This window comes from Aulonocara sp. 'chitande type north' Nkhata Bay, linkage group LG1, assembly GCF_057382095.1.
Source record: "Aulonocara sp. 'chitande type north' Nkhata Bay isolate Kocher_YH1m ecotype deep benthic linkage group LG1, A_spYH_male_GT1.1, whole genome shotgun sequence".
NCBI classification, from domain to species: domain Eukaryota; kingdom Metazoa; phylum Chordata; class Actinopteri; order Cichliformes; family Cichlidae; genus Aulonocara; species Aulonocara sp. 'chitande type north' Nkhata Bay.
Genome location: NC_141344.1, coordinates 37,695,756 through 37,715,585, shown reverse-complemented (window position 1 = coordinate 37,715,585; position 19,830 = coordinate 37,695,756). Strand labels below are relative to the sequence as shown.

General features: G+C 39.6%; 2 protein-coding genes across 6 annotated transcripts in view; both read left to right on the top strand.

Annotated features, from left to right (window-relative positions):
* sirt3 (sirtuin 3) overlaps nt 1-19,830 on the top strand; it is a 44,044-nt gene that overhangs the window by 15,070 nt on the left and 9,144 nt on the right. The gene's annotated exons all lie outside the window — the stretch shown is intronic.
* LOC147339508 (uncharacterized) lies at nt 6,007-19,189 on the top strand. 4 transcript variants are annotated; one of them, XM_086294977.1, is made up of 6 exons: nt 6,007-14,360; nt 14,568-14,678; nt 14,768-14,989; nt 15,108-16,293; nt 16,475-16,611; nt 16,701-19,189. In XM_086294977.1, the coding sequence occupies exon 1, from the start codon at nt 6,065-6,067 to the stop codon at nt 13,058-13,060; it is 6,996 nt and encodes a 2,331-aa protein (XP_086151103.1). In that variant the 5' UTR covers nt 6,007-6,064; the 3' UTR covers nt 13,061-14,360; nt 14,568-14,678; nt 14,768-14,989; nt 15,108-16,293; nt 16,475-16,611; nt 16,701-19,189. The 4 variants fall into 4 exon arrangements, with proteins under 4 accessions (XP_086151103.1, XP_086151095.1, XP_086151110.1 ...); XM_086294969.1 differs by having other exon boundaries at nt 14,542-14,678; XM_086294984.1 differs by having other exon boundaries at nt 14,542-14,678; nt 15,078-16,293.

Here is a 19,830-nt window from a genome sequence, read left to right as displayed (position 1 = left end):
GGTTTTCCGTTGATTCTAACAGTTGTGGTTTTTCCACACTTTATTAAACACTGACTTGTGATAGAAAATGATGGAGCTAAAAAGCCATAATCTGTACCAACAAATATTGGTGCCTCTTCTTTTCACTTCTGTAGTATGCATGCCTTTATTACACATGTTATCGCCATGTGAGACTCTGTAACTGAAGTTTGTCCTCTTTAGACTACAGTGAGTTCATAAAGGCTTGAAGAAATTGAGGATTTTACTAGTTATTTCATGTCACAGTAAATTGGATTGTGTGTGAAGAGGTTTAACAGTCTAAGTCATTAAACAGTGATCTGATGTGTTGTTTCCTTTCTCTAGGATACTGATCTGATCGTCTCAAGTCTGGTAAGTAAAGGTTTTGTCTGAGGTACAGTGCTGAGAAAGGTCTTTCTTCTTTGCAGATTTATTTTGTTTATGCTTTTTTCACGTTTCAAATCATCTAACAAGGATGACCTGGATAAATACAAAAAGTAGTTTTAAAGTGATGATTTCATTTTTGAACCAGAACAACCTGGTCTAATGTAAAAACATGTTGGTCTCTAATACCCAGCTGTGGATGCCCTGATAGCAACAATTACCATCAAGCATTTACAGTAACTGGTAATGACTGGTTTACATCACTGGTTGATTTTGGTCCACTATAATTTCAGAATTGTCTTAATTAGATCCAAACAGGGCAGGCAAGAAAAGAAAAAAGTCGTAATTAAGGCCCAATATAGGGTTTTCAAGTCATACCACGTATCTTAATTTCATTAAAGTCCAGACTGATTAGTTTATACCAAGTGTTTTGTTTCATTCATTCAATTGGACTTGCTTGTGTGCTTCAGATCCTAAGTGTGATTAAACTTAAGCCCAGGACCTGATGAGTTGATGGTCCTGAAGTAGTAAAGGAACTCTGGGACATCACAGTAACAGCACCATGTTTGACTGTAATGCTGGTGTTTTTCTCTCACTATAGATGATTCAGTTTAGTGCAGTTCGTCAGCACAGCTGTTGGTTATCATCGAGATATTATTAGGCAACTTGTTTTTGCCTGTTCAGCTACAATATCTGGGAGGGTTTTTGTTTTCTGGGGTCTCCAAATCCTTAGAAATCTCTTTGTAAACCTTTACAGAACTATATGTGTTTGTTTCACATTAGAGCAGCTCACGACTGGCAGTTTAGGGACGATTAAATATTCACATAGGGCAGGGGTCTCAAACTCCACTCTTCAAGGGCCGGTGTCCTGAAGCTTTTCCACGTGTCCCTGTTACAAAACACCTGAATAACATTTGTAGGTCATTAGTGAGAGTATAGAATTTGACTGTGTGCTGAAGTGGCATCCCCTAAGACTACTCAAATTTAAGTAATTTAAGTGTTTGGAAAAATGTACTTCTAAAAGTACTTTCATTGCATCATGTTCATTCACTCATGAGCTGCTATAACATGAATCAAATGGCTGAATTACCACCTCAGCATGCAGTCAGGTTCTGTAGAGTTTTGCTAATGACCTACTAATGTTATTCAGGTGTGTTGCAACAGGGACACATAGAAAAGTTTCTGGACACCAGGCCTTAAGGACCAGAGTTTGAGACCACTGGTGGTAGGGCATTGTGGATTTCAAAAGCTTCTTCCCTTAAATCACTGCCTAAAAACTGCTTTTTGTAATTTGTCATAATGACTTGCAAAGTATAGGTGGGATGAAAACATAAACATAAGACATTTTATAGTGGCCTGATATTTTTATCAAGGCTGTTTTTTGAAAATAATCCTGCCCTAATTTACAAAAGATGAACTGTCTGAAAGTCATGTTTGTTTGTTTAAGAAATGTGGGAATGTCCAGCAAAGATCTTACATGCAACAGCTCAGATACAGCACTCACTTCTGTTCTTTTTATCATGAAATGATCTACAAAGAAATTATCATCATACTAAATTTTGCTAATTAGGCCTTAATATCAGCTATGATAAGTTTATCATAGATTTAGTGTAGTGCTTATTGCTGTGTATCAAACATGCCCCAAATGTGACTGAAATATGTAGAAACTGCTGTGTAGAAACTAGCTGTCTCCAAATTTCTCATTTTGCCAAAATACATACAGAGTGGCCTGAAACTGTCTGCTGTAACCTCAGTGTGTTGGTTTTGTTGGACCATATAATATTTACAGTAAGTTACTGTAGCAGCACGTCTTGGTGTAAGTTTATAGAGTGTTTGTTTTTATTGTGTTAATAGAATTTGAATGCAGGCCACCTCAAATGTCAAAGCCTACAAAGCCTACATTCCATACAAGCTATCATTTGTGATTGTTGCCTACTTTTAAATTGTGACATCACCATTTGATAAAGTGTGTAGTAGTAGGTGAAGCAAATCATTGGTTACGATCTCTACTCTCTTATGTAACTGAACCTAAATTTTGGAGCATTACATGACTCAGAAACTTGTGTGGCTTATTGCAAATGGATAAAACTACATATTACCTTTTATGAAGATGATCATCTTTATTAGGGTGCGGAAAAAGAAAACAGAGGAGAGTTGTTGTTGTCTAATGCTGATTGGAGTTGTCTGAGCCTGTATTTTTGTTCTTTGTCTTTTGTTACACAGAGTGAACAGCTCTTTGGCTTTGCCTTTGCTGGTAAGTAGACAGTAATGGTAATGTTTAGTAATTTACTTACAGTAGTTTGGCTATTTGTGTTATCTTGCCATTCACTCATGGGCAAAGACAAATAGTCAGGATTTAGAATCTGTAGCAGCAAAGCCCCCACACAGGACCACTGACTGCCCCAGAAAATGTCAATGAAGTTTAATAGCCCATTAATGTCTGATTTTAATTTGTGATGGCTTATCAAGTCCAAACATAGTTAAATGTCAGAGACATCTTTATGCAGTTGTTTGATTTCTCCTTATGTTTGTGGATTTAAGTGTGAGTATAGGTGGTACCTTAAACACTTAAGAGCACCACAGCTATCGATTTTTATTGTCTCTCTCATTCCACTTATGAATTAGCATGAAGTCAAAACGCTAGAAGTATTTTTCCTGAGTGACTGGCCTGAGTGCAGTTCACACTGCAGGCGAAAGCGCATCAAATCAGATTTTTTTGTCATGTTGGTATCAGTGATGATATCATGGTATGACAGTGTGAACGGCACAAATCCGATATTTTAGAAAGCGACTGCTGTTTGAATTTCAATTGTCTTAATTAAGGTCCAAAATAGTGTTTTGAAATCATTTCACAGCTCTTGCTGATCATCAAGATGTTTTTAGGCAAATGTGAGAAGGTTTGTGTTCTTTTTGGCCAGTCAATAAATAATTTTGAGTTTAATGGATATAAAGTATTTAAAGCAGGAGGCCTGAAACTCTGCTGTAACCTCAGTGTGCGGGTTTATTTGGACCATATAATATTTACAGTAAGTTACTGTAGCAGCACGTCTTGGTTTGAGTTTATAGACTTAGTTTATTGTTTTAATAGAATGTAAAAATGTCCTTATAACAGTTCCACCATCATTTGTTAAACATTGTCATTCTGTTCACTCCAATAATTTACTGTAGAAGTCTTTAGTATTTAAAGCCCTACATGTACTGTATTTTCGAAATTATAAGGCATAACGTCAATAAACAATTCTGTTTTTAAGGCAGATTAACCCAAACAAACAGTCAGATAAGTCAAACTTTATTCAAGTCATTCACAAACAACTCTCAACACTGTTCAGTTGTAACACATAAAATACAGAACAATACACTCACTTTTTCAGTTCATTCCTCATCCACAAATCCATCAAACTCTTCATGGGTTGATCAGTTTGAAATCTGCTTCATAAGCATGTCTCTTAGCAAGTGCCAGGTCCTTGTACACACACCATAATGTTATGTTGAAGCACCGTACAAATTACTCTGCGAGGTGCTGACTATGGTAGCCATAATGCTCTGACAATACATCAAGCAGCGCAGCTTTGTAGCTTACCGAAGTCTTACTAAAATATTTGACAGAATTTTGAGCGCTGTGTACCACAGAAATCCTGTTCGAGGTCAGTAAGCATAACCAGAATCGATACACTAGGCACATTGTATGTTTTTGAGAAAATGACAGGATTTTAGGTGTGCCATATAATCTGAAGAATATGGTAAATCCAAGCATATTGGAAATACGACTAATTCCAGTCCTTTTGTGTCTTACAGGTGACCTGCTGCAGAAGATCCTCTCTCTCTCTATCATTATAAGCAATTCTGTCTATCCTATCACTCTCCCAACTCTATCTAATTTGACAGCCATTCTATCTTGTATCCCTCTATCTCTACTGCTCTATCTAATTTGAAAGCCATTCTATCTTGTATCCCTCTATCTCTACTGCTCTATCTAATTTGAAAGCCATTCTATCTTGTATCCCTCTATCTCTACCGCTCTATCTAATTTGAAAGCCATTCTATCTTGTATCCCTCTATCTCTACCGCTCTATCTAATTTGAAAGCCATTCTATCTTGTATCCCTCTATCTCTACTGCTCTATCTAATTTGAGAATCCAAGTTTTGAGAATCCTTTCAGAATCCAATTTTCAGAAATCCAAGTTACCAGAACTTGATCTATCTGTTACAGAATTCTGAGAGATCTCTGCTCTCACTGCTCTTTCTTTCCTGTCATTAAGCTCTCACATTCAGTCATTTTGCTGGAAATTACAAGTTGAATATACAGTAGTAGAATTACAGTACAGTAGAACTTATAGTAGAAACTACTTACACAGCCCTACGTTTGTCATTTTAATTTTGCATTACACTTTGGAATTAACACTTCTAGTTTGGCTTACTTTGATCAATTGTATAAAATATCACCTCTTTATAAGTTTACTTGTAATAAGATAATCTGGTTATTTTGTAATACATACATTCAGATAAATAATAAATTAGATCCAGTCTGTTAGTCTGTTTCATTGGCTATAACATTTGACTGCAAGTTTATAGTACTATTATTTAAGGACAAACCCATTTTGTCACTCAGTGTAAGTATTCAGTTAGTATTGTCATCGAGAAGTGCCTGAGGACCCAGACTTCCTGTTTCCTGACTGCTGCAGAAAATCCAGCTGAAGAATCCTCATCGCCTGTCATCTTATCACCACACCACCAAAGCTCCATATATTTGATTTCAATTTTAGATATCTGAAAGATTTACATAAACTCCCCTAAGAGCTAAGACTTTTATTATAGCCTGTTGATTGTTGAGATTTATTCTGCATATCATTTTATAGAAGTTGTAATTATTTACCAGTCTGGTTAAAAAAATATAAGTAAAATTATACAGTTTCTAAGAGCTACAATAAAACGGACCAAATTGTTTCCAGAGAACTTTGAATTTCCTTTATTTTGAATTTGGAGTACAAATCAGCTTTTTAACATCTATTCATATATTCATAAAAACATTTTACAGTATAATAGTACATTTCTCAGATTTAACAGTAACTTGAGGAGTTGTACGTTTTTCTGTGTTTCAAGGTTCAGTTTTGTTTATATTTGTGTATAACCACATATAAGCTCCAGATTGTACTTCAGCAAAATGCCAAGAAAAGGTCAAAGGTCGCAGTCCCAGAAGCTTAGATGGCAAAAGCAGAAAGAACAGGTGAATGTTTCTCAGAGCAGTGAGCAGGTAAAGGTGTGTGTTTCAGCTTTTCCCAGCACAGAAGTGCAGAGCAGTGTTCAGACAGCCACAGTGTCATATGCAGATGTGGTAAAGAGAAGTGTTCCCTCAGTGTCTGTCCCAGAGCCTGAAATTATGCAGGTAATCCATATTGACCCCAAGCTAACTGTACAAACACAGCATGATGGAGAGACAGCCAAAGTATCTTATGCAGATGTGGTAAAGAGAAGTGTTCCCTCAGTGTCTGTCCCAGAGCCTGAAGTTATGCAGCTAATCCAGACTGAACCCCAGCTAACTGTACAAACACAGCATGATGGACAAGCTCCAGGACAGTCTCATGTACAGGTTACAAACAGTGAAAGTCGTCCACGAGTGAGTAGCGTCTGTGCTTCCCGAAGCCAGGCCGCTCCTAGGTATGGAAAGTACCGGAATCAGCAATGTATGGCTAACAGTTTGGTTTTCCTGTCATTCTTACACGAGGATGAATTTATTACCAGAGCAGATCTAAACCGTGTGTTGGACAAAGGCCATGCCGTCTATTCAGATGCCAGACTGAGGTTTGTGAACAGTGTGTTTCTAGCCTGCGATGAACTTCCCTCAGTGGTCACCAGCCGCAGACACGAGTATCAAGTCGACATGTCTCAGTTTGCTCATTACGGCACATTTGATGGTACAGATCACTTTCCGAGCCTTGAACAGGGACTACAGTGTTTGGTTTCAGACGTTCGCTACGCTTTGCTAGTCATGGGAGGAACAGTCATCGCTGTTAGCAGGCTGAATTCAGGTGAATATGCATATTTTGACCCTCACCCACGTAAGTCTACTGGTATGCCATTGTCGCTAAGTGGAAGTGGTGGAACTGCAGTTATGTTGAAGTTCACACGTCTTAATGACATGATTGACAGGATCAAACGTTTGTACAGAATGTTCAGCATCGCACCAAGCTGCACTTATGAACTACAGCCCATCGAGTTTCACAGTGAAAACGCTGCTGACCAAAGAGATGCTAATCGAACCACCGAATACAGACAAACAGCTACAAGTGCACCAGCACCAGCTTTAAATGAACGTGTTCATGAATTAAACTCCGAAATATACACTGAGCAGACACGGAAACCTGTGACCAAAGATTCAACCAGTGAAGTAATGTCATCCAGAGTTGATTCTTCAAATGAGACAGCTGCTCCCAGAAATAAACATCATCCTTCTGATTATTTTGAAAAGGAAACCTCTGCATCTTCTGTGAGAGAAACTCAGGTAACACCAGATTCTGTTCCTCAGAATGATTCAAACAGTGCCTCCAGTTCAACTAAGATAACAGAGGAACTCTCAGATAAACTGCTGAAACGTAATAAACAGGAAAGGCAAAAAATGAGGAGAAGATTATTAGCCCAAGAAAAAGTACCACAGAGAAAGGAAAATCAGAAGACGAAAGAAAGGCAGATGTACAGGTTTGATGAAAGCTTCAAGACAAAGAAAAAAAACTCAGCTAGGAAGTCTGATGATCCTGATCACAGACATAAAAGGATTCTGTACAGAAATGAACTGTATAAATTAAATGCTACCTATAAGGAGAAAAAGAAAGAACATTTGAGAAAGATGTATAGAGAAAGTGCTGAAATTAGAGATAGAAAAAGAGAACGTGTCATAAGGACATATAAAGACAATCCCCTATTCAGAGATAAGCAGAAGGAACGTGTAATAAGAACATATAGAGAGTCTCCCATATTCAGAGATAAGCAGAAGGAACGTGTAACAAGAACATATAGAGAGTCTCCCATATTCAGAGATAAGCAGAAGGAGCGTATAAGAAGAACATACAGAACTTGTGCTGGATTCAGAGAAAAACATAAAGCTTACATGAGGTCATATGTATATAACCTATATAAAGAAAGCGAAGAATTTAAAAAGAAAAAACGATCTTACATGACTAAGCGGTATGGAGAAGAGAAACGATTTCAGCAACAACACAAGGACAATATGAGAGAACGAATGAGAGTAAAATATTGGAACGGTTTTTCTTTCAGACAGATGCATAATGTCAGATGTGCAATGAACATAAAACGAAAATATCGCCAGATGCATCGACCAGCTGAGACTTTACAGTGTCATCCAGAGAACACTTTAATGAATGAGGCCATATCTCGTTTCAGATCAAACATTAAGTCAGCACCATCTTATGTTTGTACTGTTTGTCTAAAAGCTTCTTTTCCTAATCAGGTGAAAATCTGCAAAAGAGAAAATTACTCAAAACACCAGACTTTAGCTCATCAGTGTCTAACTGGTAAATATGTTCATGTGTGTGATGAAGCATGTCATGATCACTGCAGCTTTCCTGTTGAGAGAAAAAAAGAGTATATCTGTCACACATGTCACAGTTCCCTCAAAAGTGGATGCATGCCCAGGCTTGCTGCTGTTAATGGTTTAGAACTGCAGGATATTCCAGCTGAACTTTGTGATCTCAACATTCTGGAGAGACATCTGATTGCCAAATGCATACCATTTGCTAAGATTATTCCTCTTCCAAAGGGGAGACAGAGACTCATACGTGGTAATGTGGTGTGTGTACCATCTGAGGTCCAACAAACAGTTGACAGTTTACCGAGGATCAGAAGCCAATCACAGATCATGAGGGTGAAATTGAAAAGACGACTGTGCTACAAAGGCCATCAGCTGTTCCAGACTGTCACCTGGTCTAAACTCATTCAAGCTCTGTGTAAACTGAAACAAATTCATCCACAGTACACAGATATTGTTATCAGAGATGATGCATTGCTTTGTGATCCAACGTTACCTGATGATGACAGCAGTGATGAAGCCAGCATGGCAAGTGATGATTATAATGAAGCAGATTTAATGGAAATTGACAACTATGAAAAAGATGCCCTTTTGTGTGAAAGTGAGTCTCAAAGTGACCAAGATATTAATATGCAATCCTGTGATGAACAACCAGAGGAACAAAATCCAGATGAACCAGAAAGTGATTTGAACAATGGAGGTTTTGCTCTAGAAAGTTGTCTGCAGCCTGTAGACATTTCAGAAGAGATTCTCTGTTTCACTGATAACACATATTGTGTGGCTCCTGCAGAAAGAAACAATCCTGTTAGCTTCTTCAGAACTCCTCATTTGGAAGCCATGGCATTTCCTGTGCAGTTTCCTACTGGTCAGAATACACTGGATGAAAAGAGACGTCTCAAGCTCACACCAAGTGCTTACTTCAAGTCAAGGCTTTTCAACATTGATGCAAGATTTGCTAAAGACACAAATTACCTGTTTTTCTCACAGTTTGTCACTGAAATACATTTGGCTAATTCCAGCATGACAATACAGCTAAGGAAAGGTAAAACTATGACCAAAGATGGACGCAAAATCACATCAGGAATGTTACAAAGTAAGACAGAAGTAGAGAAGCTGGTAAGAAATAAAGATGCAATCAGATTTATGCAGCCACTCAGAGGAACTCCAGCTTACTGGCAGAAAACTACCAGAGATCTATTCAGCATGGTTCGCCAAATAGGAACACCTCAGTTCTTTGTCACTTTCTCTGCTGCTGAGATGAGATGGCCTGAAGTGATTCAAGCAATAAAGAGACAGCAAGGTGAAGAGGTTGATTTTGAAGCCCTGGACTGGTCAGAAAAGTGTGAAATTCTAAGATCAAATCCAGTAACCACCATGCGAATGTTTGATAAACGTGTTGAGGCTTTGTTCAGAGATTTGCTTTTTTCTCCTGCACAGCCCCTTGGTGAGATCATTGATTACTTTTACAGAGTTGAGTTCCAGCACAGAGGTAGTCCACATATACACATGTTGCTGTGGATTCGAGAAAAGGTAGAAGCAGATGTGGATGATGACCAAACTGTCTGTGACTTTGTGGACAGATACATCTCAGCTCAACTCCCTGATCCAGAAAAACAACCTGAACTGCACAAAAAAGTCACTGAGCTACAAAAGCACAGCAAAAACCACACAAAGACATGCTTTAAGAGTGTGAACTCTGGTTGTAGATTTGGGTTTCCCAAACCACCAGCCACAAGAACAATGATTGTGAGACAGGATGAGGATTCAGACACTGAAGCTGCAAAAGCCAAACTCAGACCTTTGTTGAACCTGCTGAAGGAACCTGAAGCTGCTTCCCTCACCATAGAGCAGATTCTGTCACGATGCAACTTGACAATGAATGAGTATGAACAATGCCTCCAAGACATAAACAAGAAAACAGCTCTGATTCTGAAACGTGACCCAAATGAGTGTTGGATCAACAATTACAACCCAGACCTGCTTGAAGCCTGGAACTCTAATTTAGATGTCTCATTCATTTTGAATGCCTATTCATGTATAGAATACCTCTGTAAATATATAACAAAGAAAGAATCTGGCCTCTCTGAATACCTGAAGACAGTTATTGACAACTCTGATAAGAACACCGTCAATGAATGTGATGAAATGAGAGCTGTGATGCAGGCTTACTCAAAAAAGAGAGAAATCAGCGCACAGGAGTGTGTGACTCGAGTCTGTGGCCTAAAAATGAAAAAATGTTCCCGCAGTGTTGTATTTGTACCAACAGATGATAACCCAGTAAAAATGAGTCGGCCCATGAGCTTCCTGGAAAGCACAACACACGACAGTTGTAATATTTGGATGACAAGTTTGAGTGATAAATACAAATGCAGACCTGAGACCCCAGAATATGAGGAAATGTCACTGGCTGATTTTGCTGCCTTGTGCAGGTTGGTGAGTGGTCCAAATGAAGGAAAAGATGTGCTTCCTCTTCTAAACCAGCTTGGATTTGTACAAAGACGAAAGAATGATAAACCAGCTATAATCAGGTATTACCACTGTTCACAGGAAAAAGATCCTGAGCAATATTATGGTCGACTGTTGAGACTTTACCTTCCACACAGATCAGAGCAGGAACTGAAACCACAAGGGTTCCAAACCTATCAGTCCTTCTACAACTCAGGTTTTGTACGACTTCCATGTTCAGACCACAGTGAGTCTGTGAAAAGGGTTGTGAAAAGAAATAAAGACAAGTATGAGAAGAACTCTGAGGATATTGAGAGTGCACTGGAAGAGTTTGAACAAAATAGGGATGTTGTGATTGATGAATGGTGTAATCTGGCTCCTGAATCTGAAGTTGTGAGGCTGCAATGTGATGAGAATCTTCCTGAGAGACATTCTGATGATGAGAACGAACAGGAGAATGTTCCCGACTACAGTCGTCAGTCTGATGCTGTAACAAAGATCAGAGCCGTCAGAGAACAACCTGCAGTAGATCCAGCCGTGGTACGTGTAATGTATCAGAATCTGAACCAGAAGCAGGCCTGCGTGTTCTATGCCATAAGAGACTGGTGTATTCAGCGAGTTTGTGGTTTGAACCCAGATCCATTTTTCTTCTATATCAATGGTGGTGCAGGAACTGGAAAGTCACACCTGATTAAGTGTATTCATTCTGAAGCATCAAAGATCCTGAGCAGACTGCCTGCTAATGCAGAAGAAGCTGACATATCAAATCCAACTGTTTTACTGACTTCATTTACCGGTACAGCAGCTTTTTCTATCAGTGGCTCTACGTTACATTCTCTACTGAAACTACCCAGGAGTCTGAAACCACCCATTCAAGGACTTGGTAACCAACTGGATGAAGTCAGATCTGAGCTGATGAATGCTGAAATTATTGTTATTGATGAGATTTCAATGGTTTCAAAACCCCTTTTTGCTTATGTGGATGCAAGACTGAAACAAATCAAAGGCACTCAGAGACCTTTTGGTGGAATGTCAGTTTTAGCTGTTGGAGATTTTTACCAGCTGCCACCAGTGCGACAGTCTAAACCTCTCTGTGTTTACGATCCAGAACAGATTGACCTATGGCAGGAACATTTTCAGATGATCACTCTAACCGAGATCATGCGTCAGAAAGATGATGTGGCCTTTGCAGAGATGCTGAACAGGATTAGAGTCAAAGAAAAGACAGATGAGCTTTCTCAGTGCGACAGAGATTTGTTGTCACAGGCTGTGACTGCACCAGAAGAATGTCCAACTGAGGTCTTACACATTTATGCCACCAACAAGAATGTGGAATCCCACAACATAGATACCCTGAAGAAGCTTCATTCAAACATCATAATAATCAATGCAGACGATTTCCAGAAGGATAAATGTACAGGCAGAATGGAACGAAGAGACAAACCATTTACAGGTGGGCGAAATGATTTACCTGACACTCTGAATGTTGCTGAAGGAGCTCGAGTCATGCTGACCAGAAACTTGGACACACTAAACGGTTTAGTCAACGGTGCTTTTGGTATACTGGTAAAGGTGGTGAGATCTGAAAATGATGGACACATAATTAAACTGGGGCTCAGGATGGACAACCGGCAGCCTATGAGACACAACCGCAGTGCTAATGCAGCATCTGATGATCTGGTTTACATTGAGAGAGCAGAGGAGAGTCTGAAGTTTAAAGGAGCAGTACGCAGACAGTTTCCTGTAAAGCTAGCATTCGCCTGCACAATTCACAAAACTCAGGGTCTTACAACACAGACAGCTGTAGTTTCAATGAAGAACATTTTTGAACCAGGTATGGCTTACGTTGCTCTCAGCAGGGTGACGTCTCTCAGTGGACTCTATTTGCAGGACTTGGATGAGAAAAAGATTTACACCAATCCCGAGGTAACTGCAGCGCTCCAAACCATGAGACAAGCCAGTGTTGAGGAAATGATGCCTCTTCTTCAGGTCAGAGAAACAGCCAGCAGACTTGACACTCTTACACTGATCCATCACAATACAGAGGGTTTGCCATCTCACATCAGTGACATCAAGAGTCATCATGAAATGTGTTTAGCAGATGTTTTGTGTCTCACTGAGTCTCACCTTCAAGGCTCCTTTGTTGCAGACAGTCTTCATTTGGATGGCTACACCATGTTCAAACGCAACAGACATGTGTCCTACACAAACTTTCCTCACATGGCCAGCAGAAGTGGTGGGGGAGTTGTTGTGTATTTGAGGAATCATTTTCAGGTTCAGGTAAAACAGTATCTGCATAATGTCACTGATCTTGAGTTTTTAGTGTTGAAGGTTCAGGCTCCATTCCCTGCACTCATTGCTGTTGTGTACAGACCCCCTGACTACAGTTTGACACCATTCATGCAAAACCTGGTAAGTCTTTTAGATTCACTTGAAATAATGGACTGTCACCCAATAATTGTGTGTGGAGATTTTAATGAGAACCAGTTGCAGAGTGGAAGAAAACAGATTCTGGAGCAGTTTCAGTCGAGAGGGTATTCACAGCTGATCACTTCTGCCACTACAGACAAGAACACCCTGCTTGACCTCATTTTTATTTCTCAGCCACAGAAATGTCTGTATTCAGGTGTTCTGAGATCATATTACAGTTACCACAACCCTGTCTTTTGTGTCCTGTCCTCGAGCCAATCATGAAGTCGTCTGGTGAGTTTTGAAACAATTACAGATCATGTTTGTTACAGAGTTTACTGATTGTAGAGCATGAAAAAGATTTTTCATTGAAAAAAGGGTCTTCCCTACTCTGTCTGTCAGAAGACCCTTTCTTATTGCAATGTTATTAATCATTTCACCAAATCATTGCTGAACTTCATGCAGAGCAGAGAACATCTGCTATCATGCACCTCTGATCTGAAATGTGCTGCAACATTTGATAAACCAACATCATGTTTTAAATGACTAAATCTTTTTACTATGACGTATGTAGCTCAACAAACGAGATCTTCCCCTCCAAGGGCTTTAAAATATGAAATAGTAAATAAATAAATCCCAGATAAATGCAGGTATTTATTATGATGACATACACGAATAAATACAGACAATTATATTTTCTTGATTATAGTAGATTTTGTAGAATCAAAAGTTTTTGTGATGAATGAGTTTTTGCTTATCATGTTTTACAGGTAAAAAATGTCAAAAGTTTTAAACTATCTTTAGGCTACCAGAGATGTCTATAATGATACATTATGTAGAGAAAAACATTAGTACAGCTTACAGAATATGTATAAAAACTGATTTAGAAGTAAATGGATAGTTTTCTGAAAGTTCCCGACTACAGTTTAACACCACCCACCCAGCTCAGCCCCCAAGTGTCTATGTAATGCTGGTATGGTGTGTGAGTTTGACTTGGCCTTTATCCGGGTGGGTTTGGGTTTGGGTGGATAAAGGCCAAGTCAGAATTCTCTGAGCAGCTGGAAAAAGCTGCTAATAAACAAAGACATCAGAAAGTGTGGGCTTTAGGTGTAGCCCCCGCTTTCTGATGCACTAATTAAACTTAGTAACCGACACCCCATACCAGCATTACATAGACACTTGGGGGCTGAGCTGGGTGGGTGGTGTTATAAGCACGTGTTTTGTTAGATATATTTTTTCAGATAGGGCACAGTCTCCTTTGTGGGAAAACCTTCAAACTTCACCATCCTCAGCTGAAACAACAACATCTTAACACCATCTTCATGAACTGCTGAGCCAAACCTGATCCATCAGTGCTGGACTGCACAGATAACTACATGCCACAAGGAGACTGCTGTGTTATGAACTGCCATACCAGTGTGTCTTCAATGGAGAAGATGACACACCTATCACCTGACCTCCTGCCTGATCTGGAGACCATCATCATGCTGCCACACTACAACCTCTGAGACCATCAATGATGACTCCTACTGAGGAAACTGTATTTCCTGTCAGAGATGCTCAGTGATCCTCAGAGCAGAGAGAGGTATGATTCTTTATCTTTGATAAAAAATGTCAGTGTTTTTAATTCAATTAATTAATTAAAATCCTGTTTATTGAATAAACAATTCCACACTCAAATGATTATACTTGTTGACACTTTTTGAGTTTTAATTGACATTATGGATTACAAATCTATGCTTTTCCTACTCTGTCTCTCGGTGCAGGTATTGCTGTCTTCTGAGTTCTTCAGTGTCCCAACTGAGACATTCAAACCTCATTACAGAGCTCATGTCTTTCCTCACCATCATGTAAGTGTGAGATTGCTCTGGATTCTGGTTATGTGGCCCGCAGCACCTATAAGGTATTTCAACATTGTTCATTGTATAACTTATTTGTAGTTTTTAGGGTTTCTACAGACAAATAAAATGTTCCTTTTTCTGTATTTTTTAGAACAAGCTCGTCCAGTGTGCCTGCATTCCAGCTTCTTAGACTCTACGCAAGTGGACAGAGTATCAGTGTTTGACCACTCTTACAGACACTGACTTCTGTCAACTCACTGCTACTGATCAGGCACTTCATCCAGGAAGACAGAGGGCTGCAAGCCTGTCATCATTTCCAGTGTGGCTTTGTATTCTTGGGGTAGCATCAGATTTTTCCCACAAATATTCAAAGGTAACATTTATTTTAAGCTTAGTTATTAAATCAAAAGTCTTCTCTTGTGTTATGTCTGTGAAGGTTCTCATGGTGTCCTTTGATGTAGTCTCTCTCTTTACTTGCATACCCACTACAGAGGCAGTGGAGACTGTCAGAAAACGACTACAAGAAGACAGCTCCTTGGAAGACAGGACCAACTTCACACCCGATCAGATTTGCACACTGTTAGACCTCTGCCTTACCACTACATATTTCAAATACAACGAGGGTTTCTACAGACAAAAACATGGCTGTGCCATGGGCTCCCCCGTGTCACCTATTGTAGCCAACCTTTGCATGGAGGAAGTGGAAAGGAAGGCTCTTGGCTCTTTTAAAGGGAGAGTACCCAGCCACTGGTACAGATATGTAGACGACACCTGGGTCAAAATCAAAACTCAAGAAGTGGAATCCTTCTCTGCGCACATTAACGCCGTGGATAAAAACATCAAGTTCACCAGGGAAGACACAAAGGACGACTGTTTGCCTTTCCTGGACTGCGCTGTGCACATTGAAGAGAACGGCAACCTCAACATTGAAGTTTATCGGAAGCCCACACACACGGACCAGTACCTCCTCTTTGACTCCCATCACCCTCTGGAACACAAACTTGGAGTAATTAGGACCCCCCCACCCCCCCCGGGCAGAACATGTTCCCTCTAAGCCTGAAGGGAAAAAGAAGGAACACACACATGTAAATGAAGCGCTTAAAACATGTGGCTATCCTAATTAGGCGTTTATAAAGTCAGCAAAGATGCACAGAAAAGAACATCAGATACCAGCGAGGGAGGATAAGAAAGACAGATGCAACAACATTGTCATCCCCCATGTACTAATTAGACTTAGTAACCGACACCCCATACCAGCATTACATAGACACTTGGGGGCTGAGCTGGGTGGGTGGTGTTATAAGCACGTGTTTTGTTAGATATATTTTTTCAGATAGGGCACAGTCTCCTTTGTGGGAAAACCTTCAAACTTCACCATCCTCAGCTGAAACAACAACATCTTAACACCATCTTCATGAACTGCTGAGCCAAACCTGATCCATCAGTGCTGGACTGCACAGATAACTACATGCCACAAGGAGACTGCTGTGTTATGAACTGCCATACCAGTGTGTCTTCAATGGAGAAGATGACACAACCATCACCTGACCTCCTGCCTGATCTGGAGACCATCATCATGCTGCCACACTGCAACCTCTGAGACCATCAATGATGACTCCTACTGAGGAAACTGTATTTCCTGTCAGAGATGCTCAGTGATCCTCAGAGCAGAGAGAGGTATGATTCTTTATCTTTGATAAAAAATGTCAGTGTTTTTAATTCAATTAATTAATTAAAATCCTGTTTATTGAATAAACAATTCCACACTCAAATGATTATACTTGTTGACACTTTTTGAGTTTTAATTGACATTATGGATTACAAATCTATGCTTTTTCTACTCTGTCTCTCGGTGCAGGTATTGCTGTCTTCTGAGTTCTTCAGTGTCCCAACTGAGACATTCAAACCTCATTGCAGAGCTCATGTCTTTCCTCACCATCATGTAAGTGTGAGATTGCTCTGGATTCTGGTTATGTGGCCCGCAGCACCTATAAGGTATTTCAATATTGTTCATTGTATAACTTATTTGTAGTTTTTAGGGTTTCTACAGACAAATAAAATGTTCCTTTTTCTGTATTTTTTAGAACAAGCTCGTCCAGTGTGCCTGCATTCCAGCTTCACAGAAAAGAACATCAGACACCAGCGAGGGAGGATAAGAAAGACAGACACAACAACATTGTCATCCCCTATGTAGCCGGTGTATCAGAAAAACTCAGGAGAGTTTTCTCCAAATACGACATCCCAGTGTACTTCAGACCCAGCAAAACACTCAGACAGAAACTGGTTCACCTGAAAGACAAAACTCCTAAACACAAACTTAACAATGTGGTGTATGCTGTACAGTGCAGCGAGGAATGCCCAGACTTCTACATCGGAGAGACCAAACAGCCACTTCACCAGCGCATGGCACAACACAGAAGAGCCACCTCCACGGGACAAGACTCAGCAGTTCATCTGCATCTAAAGGACAAAGGTCACTCTTTGAGGATGCCAATGTTCACATTTTGGATAGATGGAGGAGTGAAAGAAGCCATTTACGTCCACTGTGAGCGACCATCTTTGAATAGAGGCGGTGGTTTACAACACCAACTGTCTGCCATCTATAATCCAGTTTTGAGTTCCCTCCCCAGACACTGTAACGTCCACTCACATCCTGGGAGTGGGCGTGGGTGATTTCCTGACCTCAGGAAATCACATGATAGGGTGGGGCCAGGTTTCACAATGAGCTCACCCAAAACCCTGGCTGATTGGGACCCACACCCACTTTCACACCTTGGCTCATGTGATTAGGTAGAGGATCATCAGGGGGTTCTTTGTCCCTGTTTGGGGAGAAACTCACACTGGGTTTAAATCTGGGACTCTCCACCATTGACCCTTAGAACTGAAGAAGCTTCTCGGATGAGAGGTGAAACGTCTTCAAGAAACTCAAAGAAGTCCAGACGCTTTTCTGTCCAAGCTCCTTAGACTTCACTTGTGTTAATTACATTTTATTTGTTGTTGTTTTCTTTTAGATTTATATGCAGTGATTGGATGTGGTGGAGCTTTGTTAACCGCGTGGAAAACATCTGTTTGTGATGATATTTACAATGAGGCTTTAAGGTGATAGTTTCCATGTAATTTCAATCCTTTTACTAAGCAAAAACATGTTTGCAATTAACATATTTTTTCAGTTTTGTCTTTTGGATTTATGGTTAACATTCCTCTGTGACAGCAAATACTAAACTGGTCCAAGTAACCAGCATATCATTGGTCAAAGGCAAAAAGGACCACATGTCACACTAGCAATGAATTTGTGACTGTGTTTGTGTTAGTATAGAGTAGGTCTAACAGTGGTTTTCCACATCTGCTCTAATATATATAGATAATGGGTCAGACATATAAAGTCATTTTGAAAAGTTCATAAAGGTCATTTATATGTGTTCCTCTTTATCATTTTATATCAGGTCAAACAGCTGACTTGAGTTTTGATCAGAGTAGAACCATAACATTCATGCTAATGGTTCTACTGTTTACAGTTACTTTATGATGGATTTCACCCTGGTCACAGCACTATGTGAAAAGCTGTTAGAGGTAAAGTTAAGCCAATTAATACCTCATCATAAGTCACTCTCTAACGCAGGGCAGTGATTATTATTCACTGTAATTTATTCCACAACAATGTTCTTTATTTGATTCTTTAAATATGCACATCGATTGTTTAGCTGTGTGACTCTCCACACCTGAAATATATCACAATGTGGACTTCATTTCGACATTATTTTGTAGATTGGTACCATATTTATCATCAAATCATCTTGTGCATTTATTAACTAAATGTTGTTTGTTTTTGTTTTTTTGTTTGTTTGTTTGTTTGGGGTTTTTTTGTTGCCATTTTTACATTTCACCAACTGTGTAAATTCTGCAATTTTACTTTGGTTTTGTTTCACATCAGTTTATCTGCTGGCTGGTATTCCTGTCTTCCTTCTCTCACCCCAACCGGTCGCAGCAGATGGCCGCCCCTCCCTGAGCCTGGTTCTGCTGGAGGTTTCTTCCTGTTAAAAGGGAGTTTTTCCTTCCCACTGTCGCCAAAGTGCTTGCTCATAGGGGGTCATATGATTGTTGGGTTTTTCTCTGTATCTATGAAGCGCCTTAAGGCGACTTTTGTTGTGAATTGGCGCTATATAAATTTAATTGAATTGGTTTTCTTCCTTTTCTAATGTTTCTGGTCATTTTTCACAGTTAAACAAGTAACTTTGAGGTTACTTCATCATTTTTAGCTTTTATCTGTTTACAGTTTTTTCCTAATAATTACATTTCTGCAAAATTATAGCAGTTCTGATAAGTTGTAATATTTCTGCCAAGTTATTAATTTTCTACTAAATTATATCATTTCTGCTAAGTTATGTTATTCTAAATTATTACATTTCTGCTAAGTTGTAGCTTCTGGTAAATTACAACATTTCTGCTGAATTGTTATGTTTCTTCTAAGTTATTGCATTTCTGCTAAGTTATTGCATTTTTGTTAACTTGATGTTGTTCTGCAAAGTTATTAAAATTTCAACAACTTTTTAAAAACTAGCTTTGATTTCTTCAGCTTCTTCAGCTATTTTCAACTATCTTCAGCAGACAGCTTCAGCTTTACAATTTCTGCAACTTTTCTGCTTTTTCAGCTACTTTTTGCATGCAGCTTCAGCTTTAAAGCATCCACACTGCATTTTCGCAGGAAATGCAAATTTTTCTAGTTAAGCATTGCATGGCACATCCAACATACTGTTTTACTTTAGTCCATGACTCGCTTACCTTCAGGGTCATACGTCACATGAAAACCAAAATAATTCCAAACGCCAGATCTGAATGAGGGTGGGGGAGGTCCATGTTGCAAGGAGAGCTTAACTTCTGTCTCGCTAGCTTGCCCTGCTCTCTTCCTTCTGACGATGCTGTCTGTGTTGAGCGCTCAGTGGATCTGCGCTCGACAGTGCAGCCTAGGCGGAGTAGTCGAACGCAGATTCACTGAGCGCTCAACACAGACAGCATCGTCAGAAGGAGAGTTGATAAAATAAATTACAAATGTTGTATTGTTCGATACATATGCGTACCGAACCGAAAGCACTGTATCGAATGGTTCAATATCGATACGAATATCGTTGCACCCCTAATATATATATATATATATATATATATACACCAGTAGGCCAGCTCTAATAGTAATGTGGTATGGCTTCACGGGCCAAATGT

Bases quoted from the DNA above. Each gene is read 5' to 3' on its own strand.
- LOC147339508 (XM_086294977.1), top strand. From the start codon at position 6,065: ATGGCTAACAGTTTGGTTTTCCTGTCATTCTTACACGAGGATGAATTT.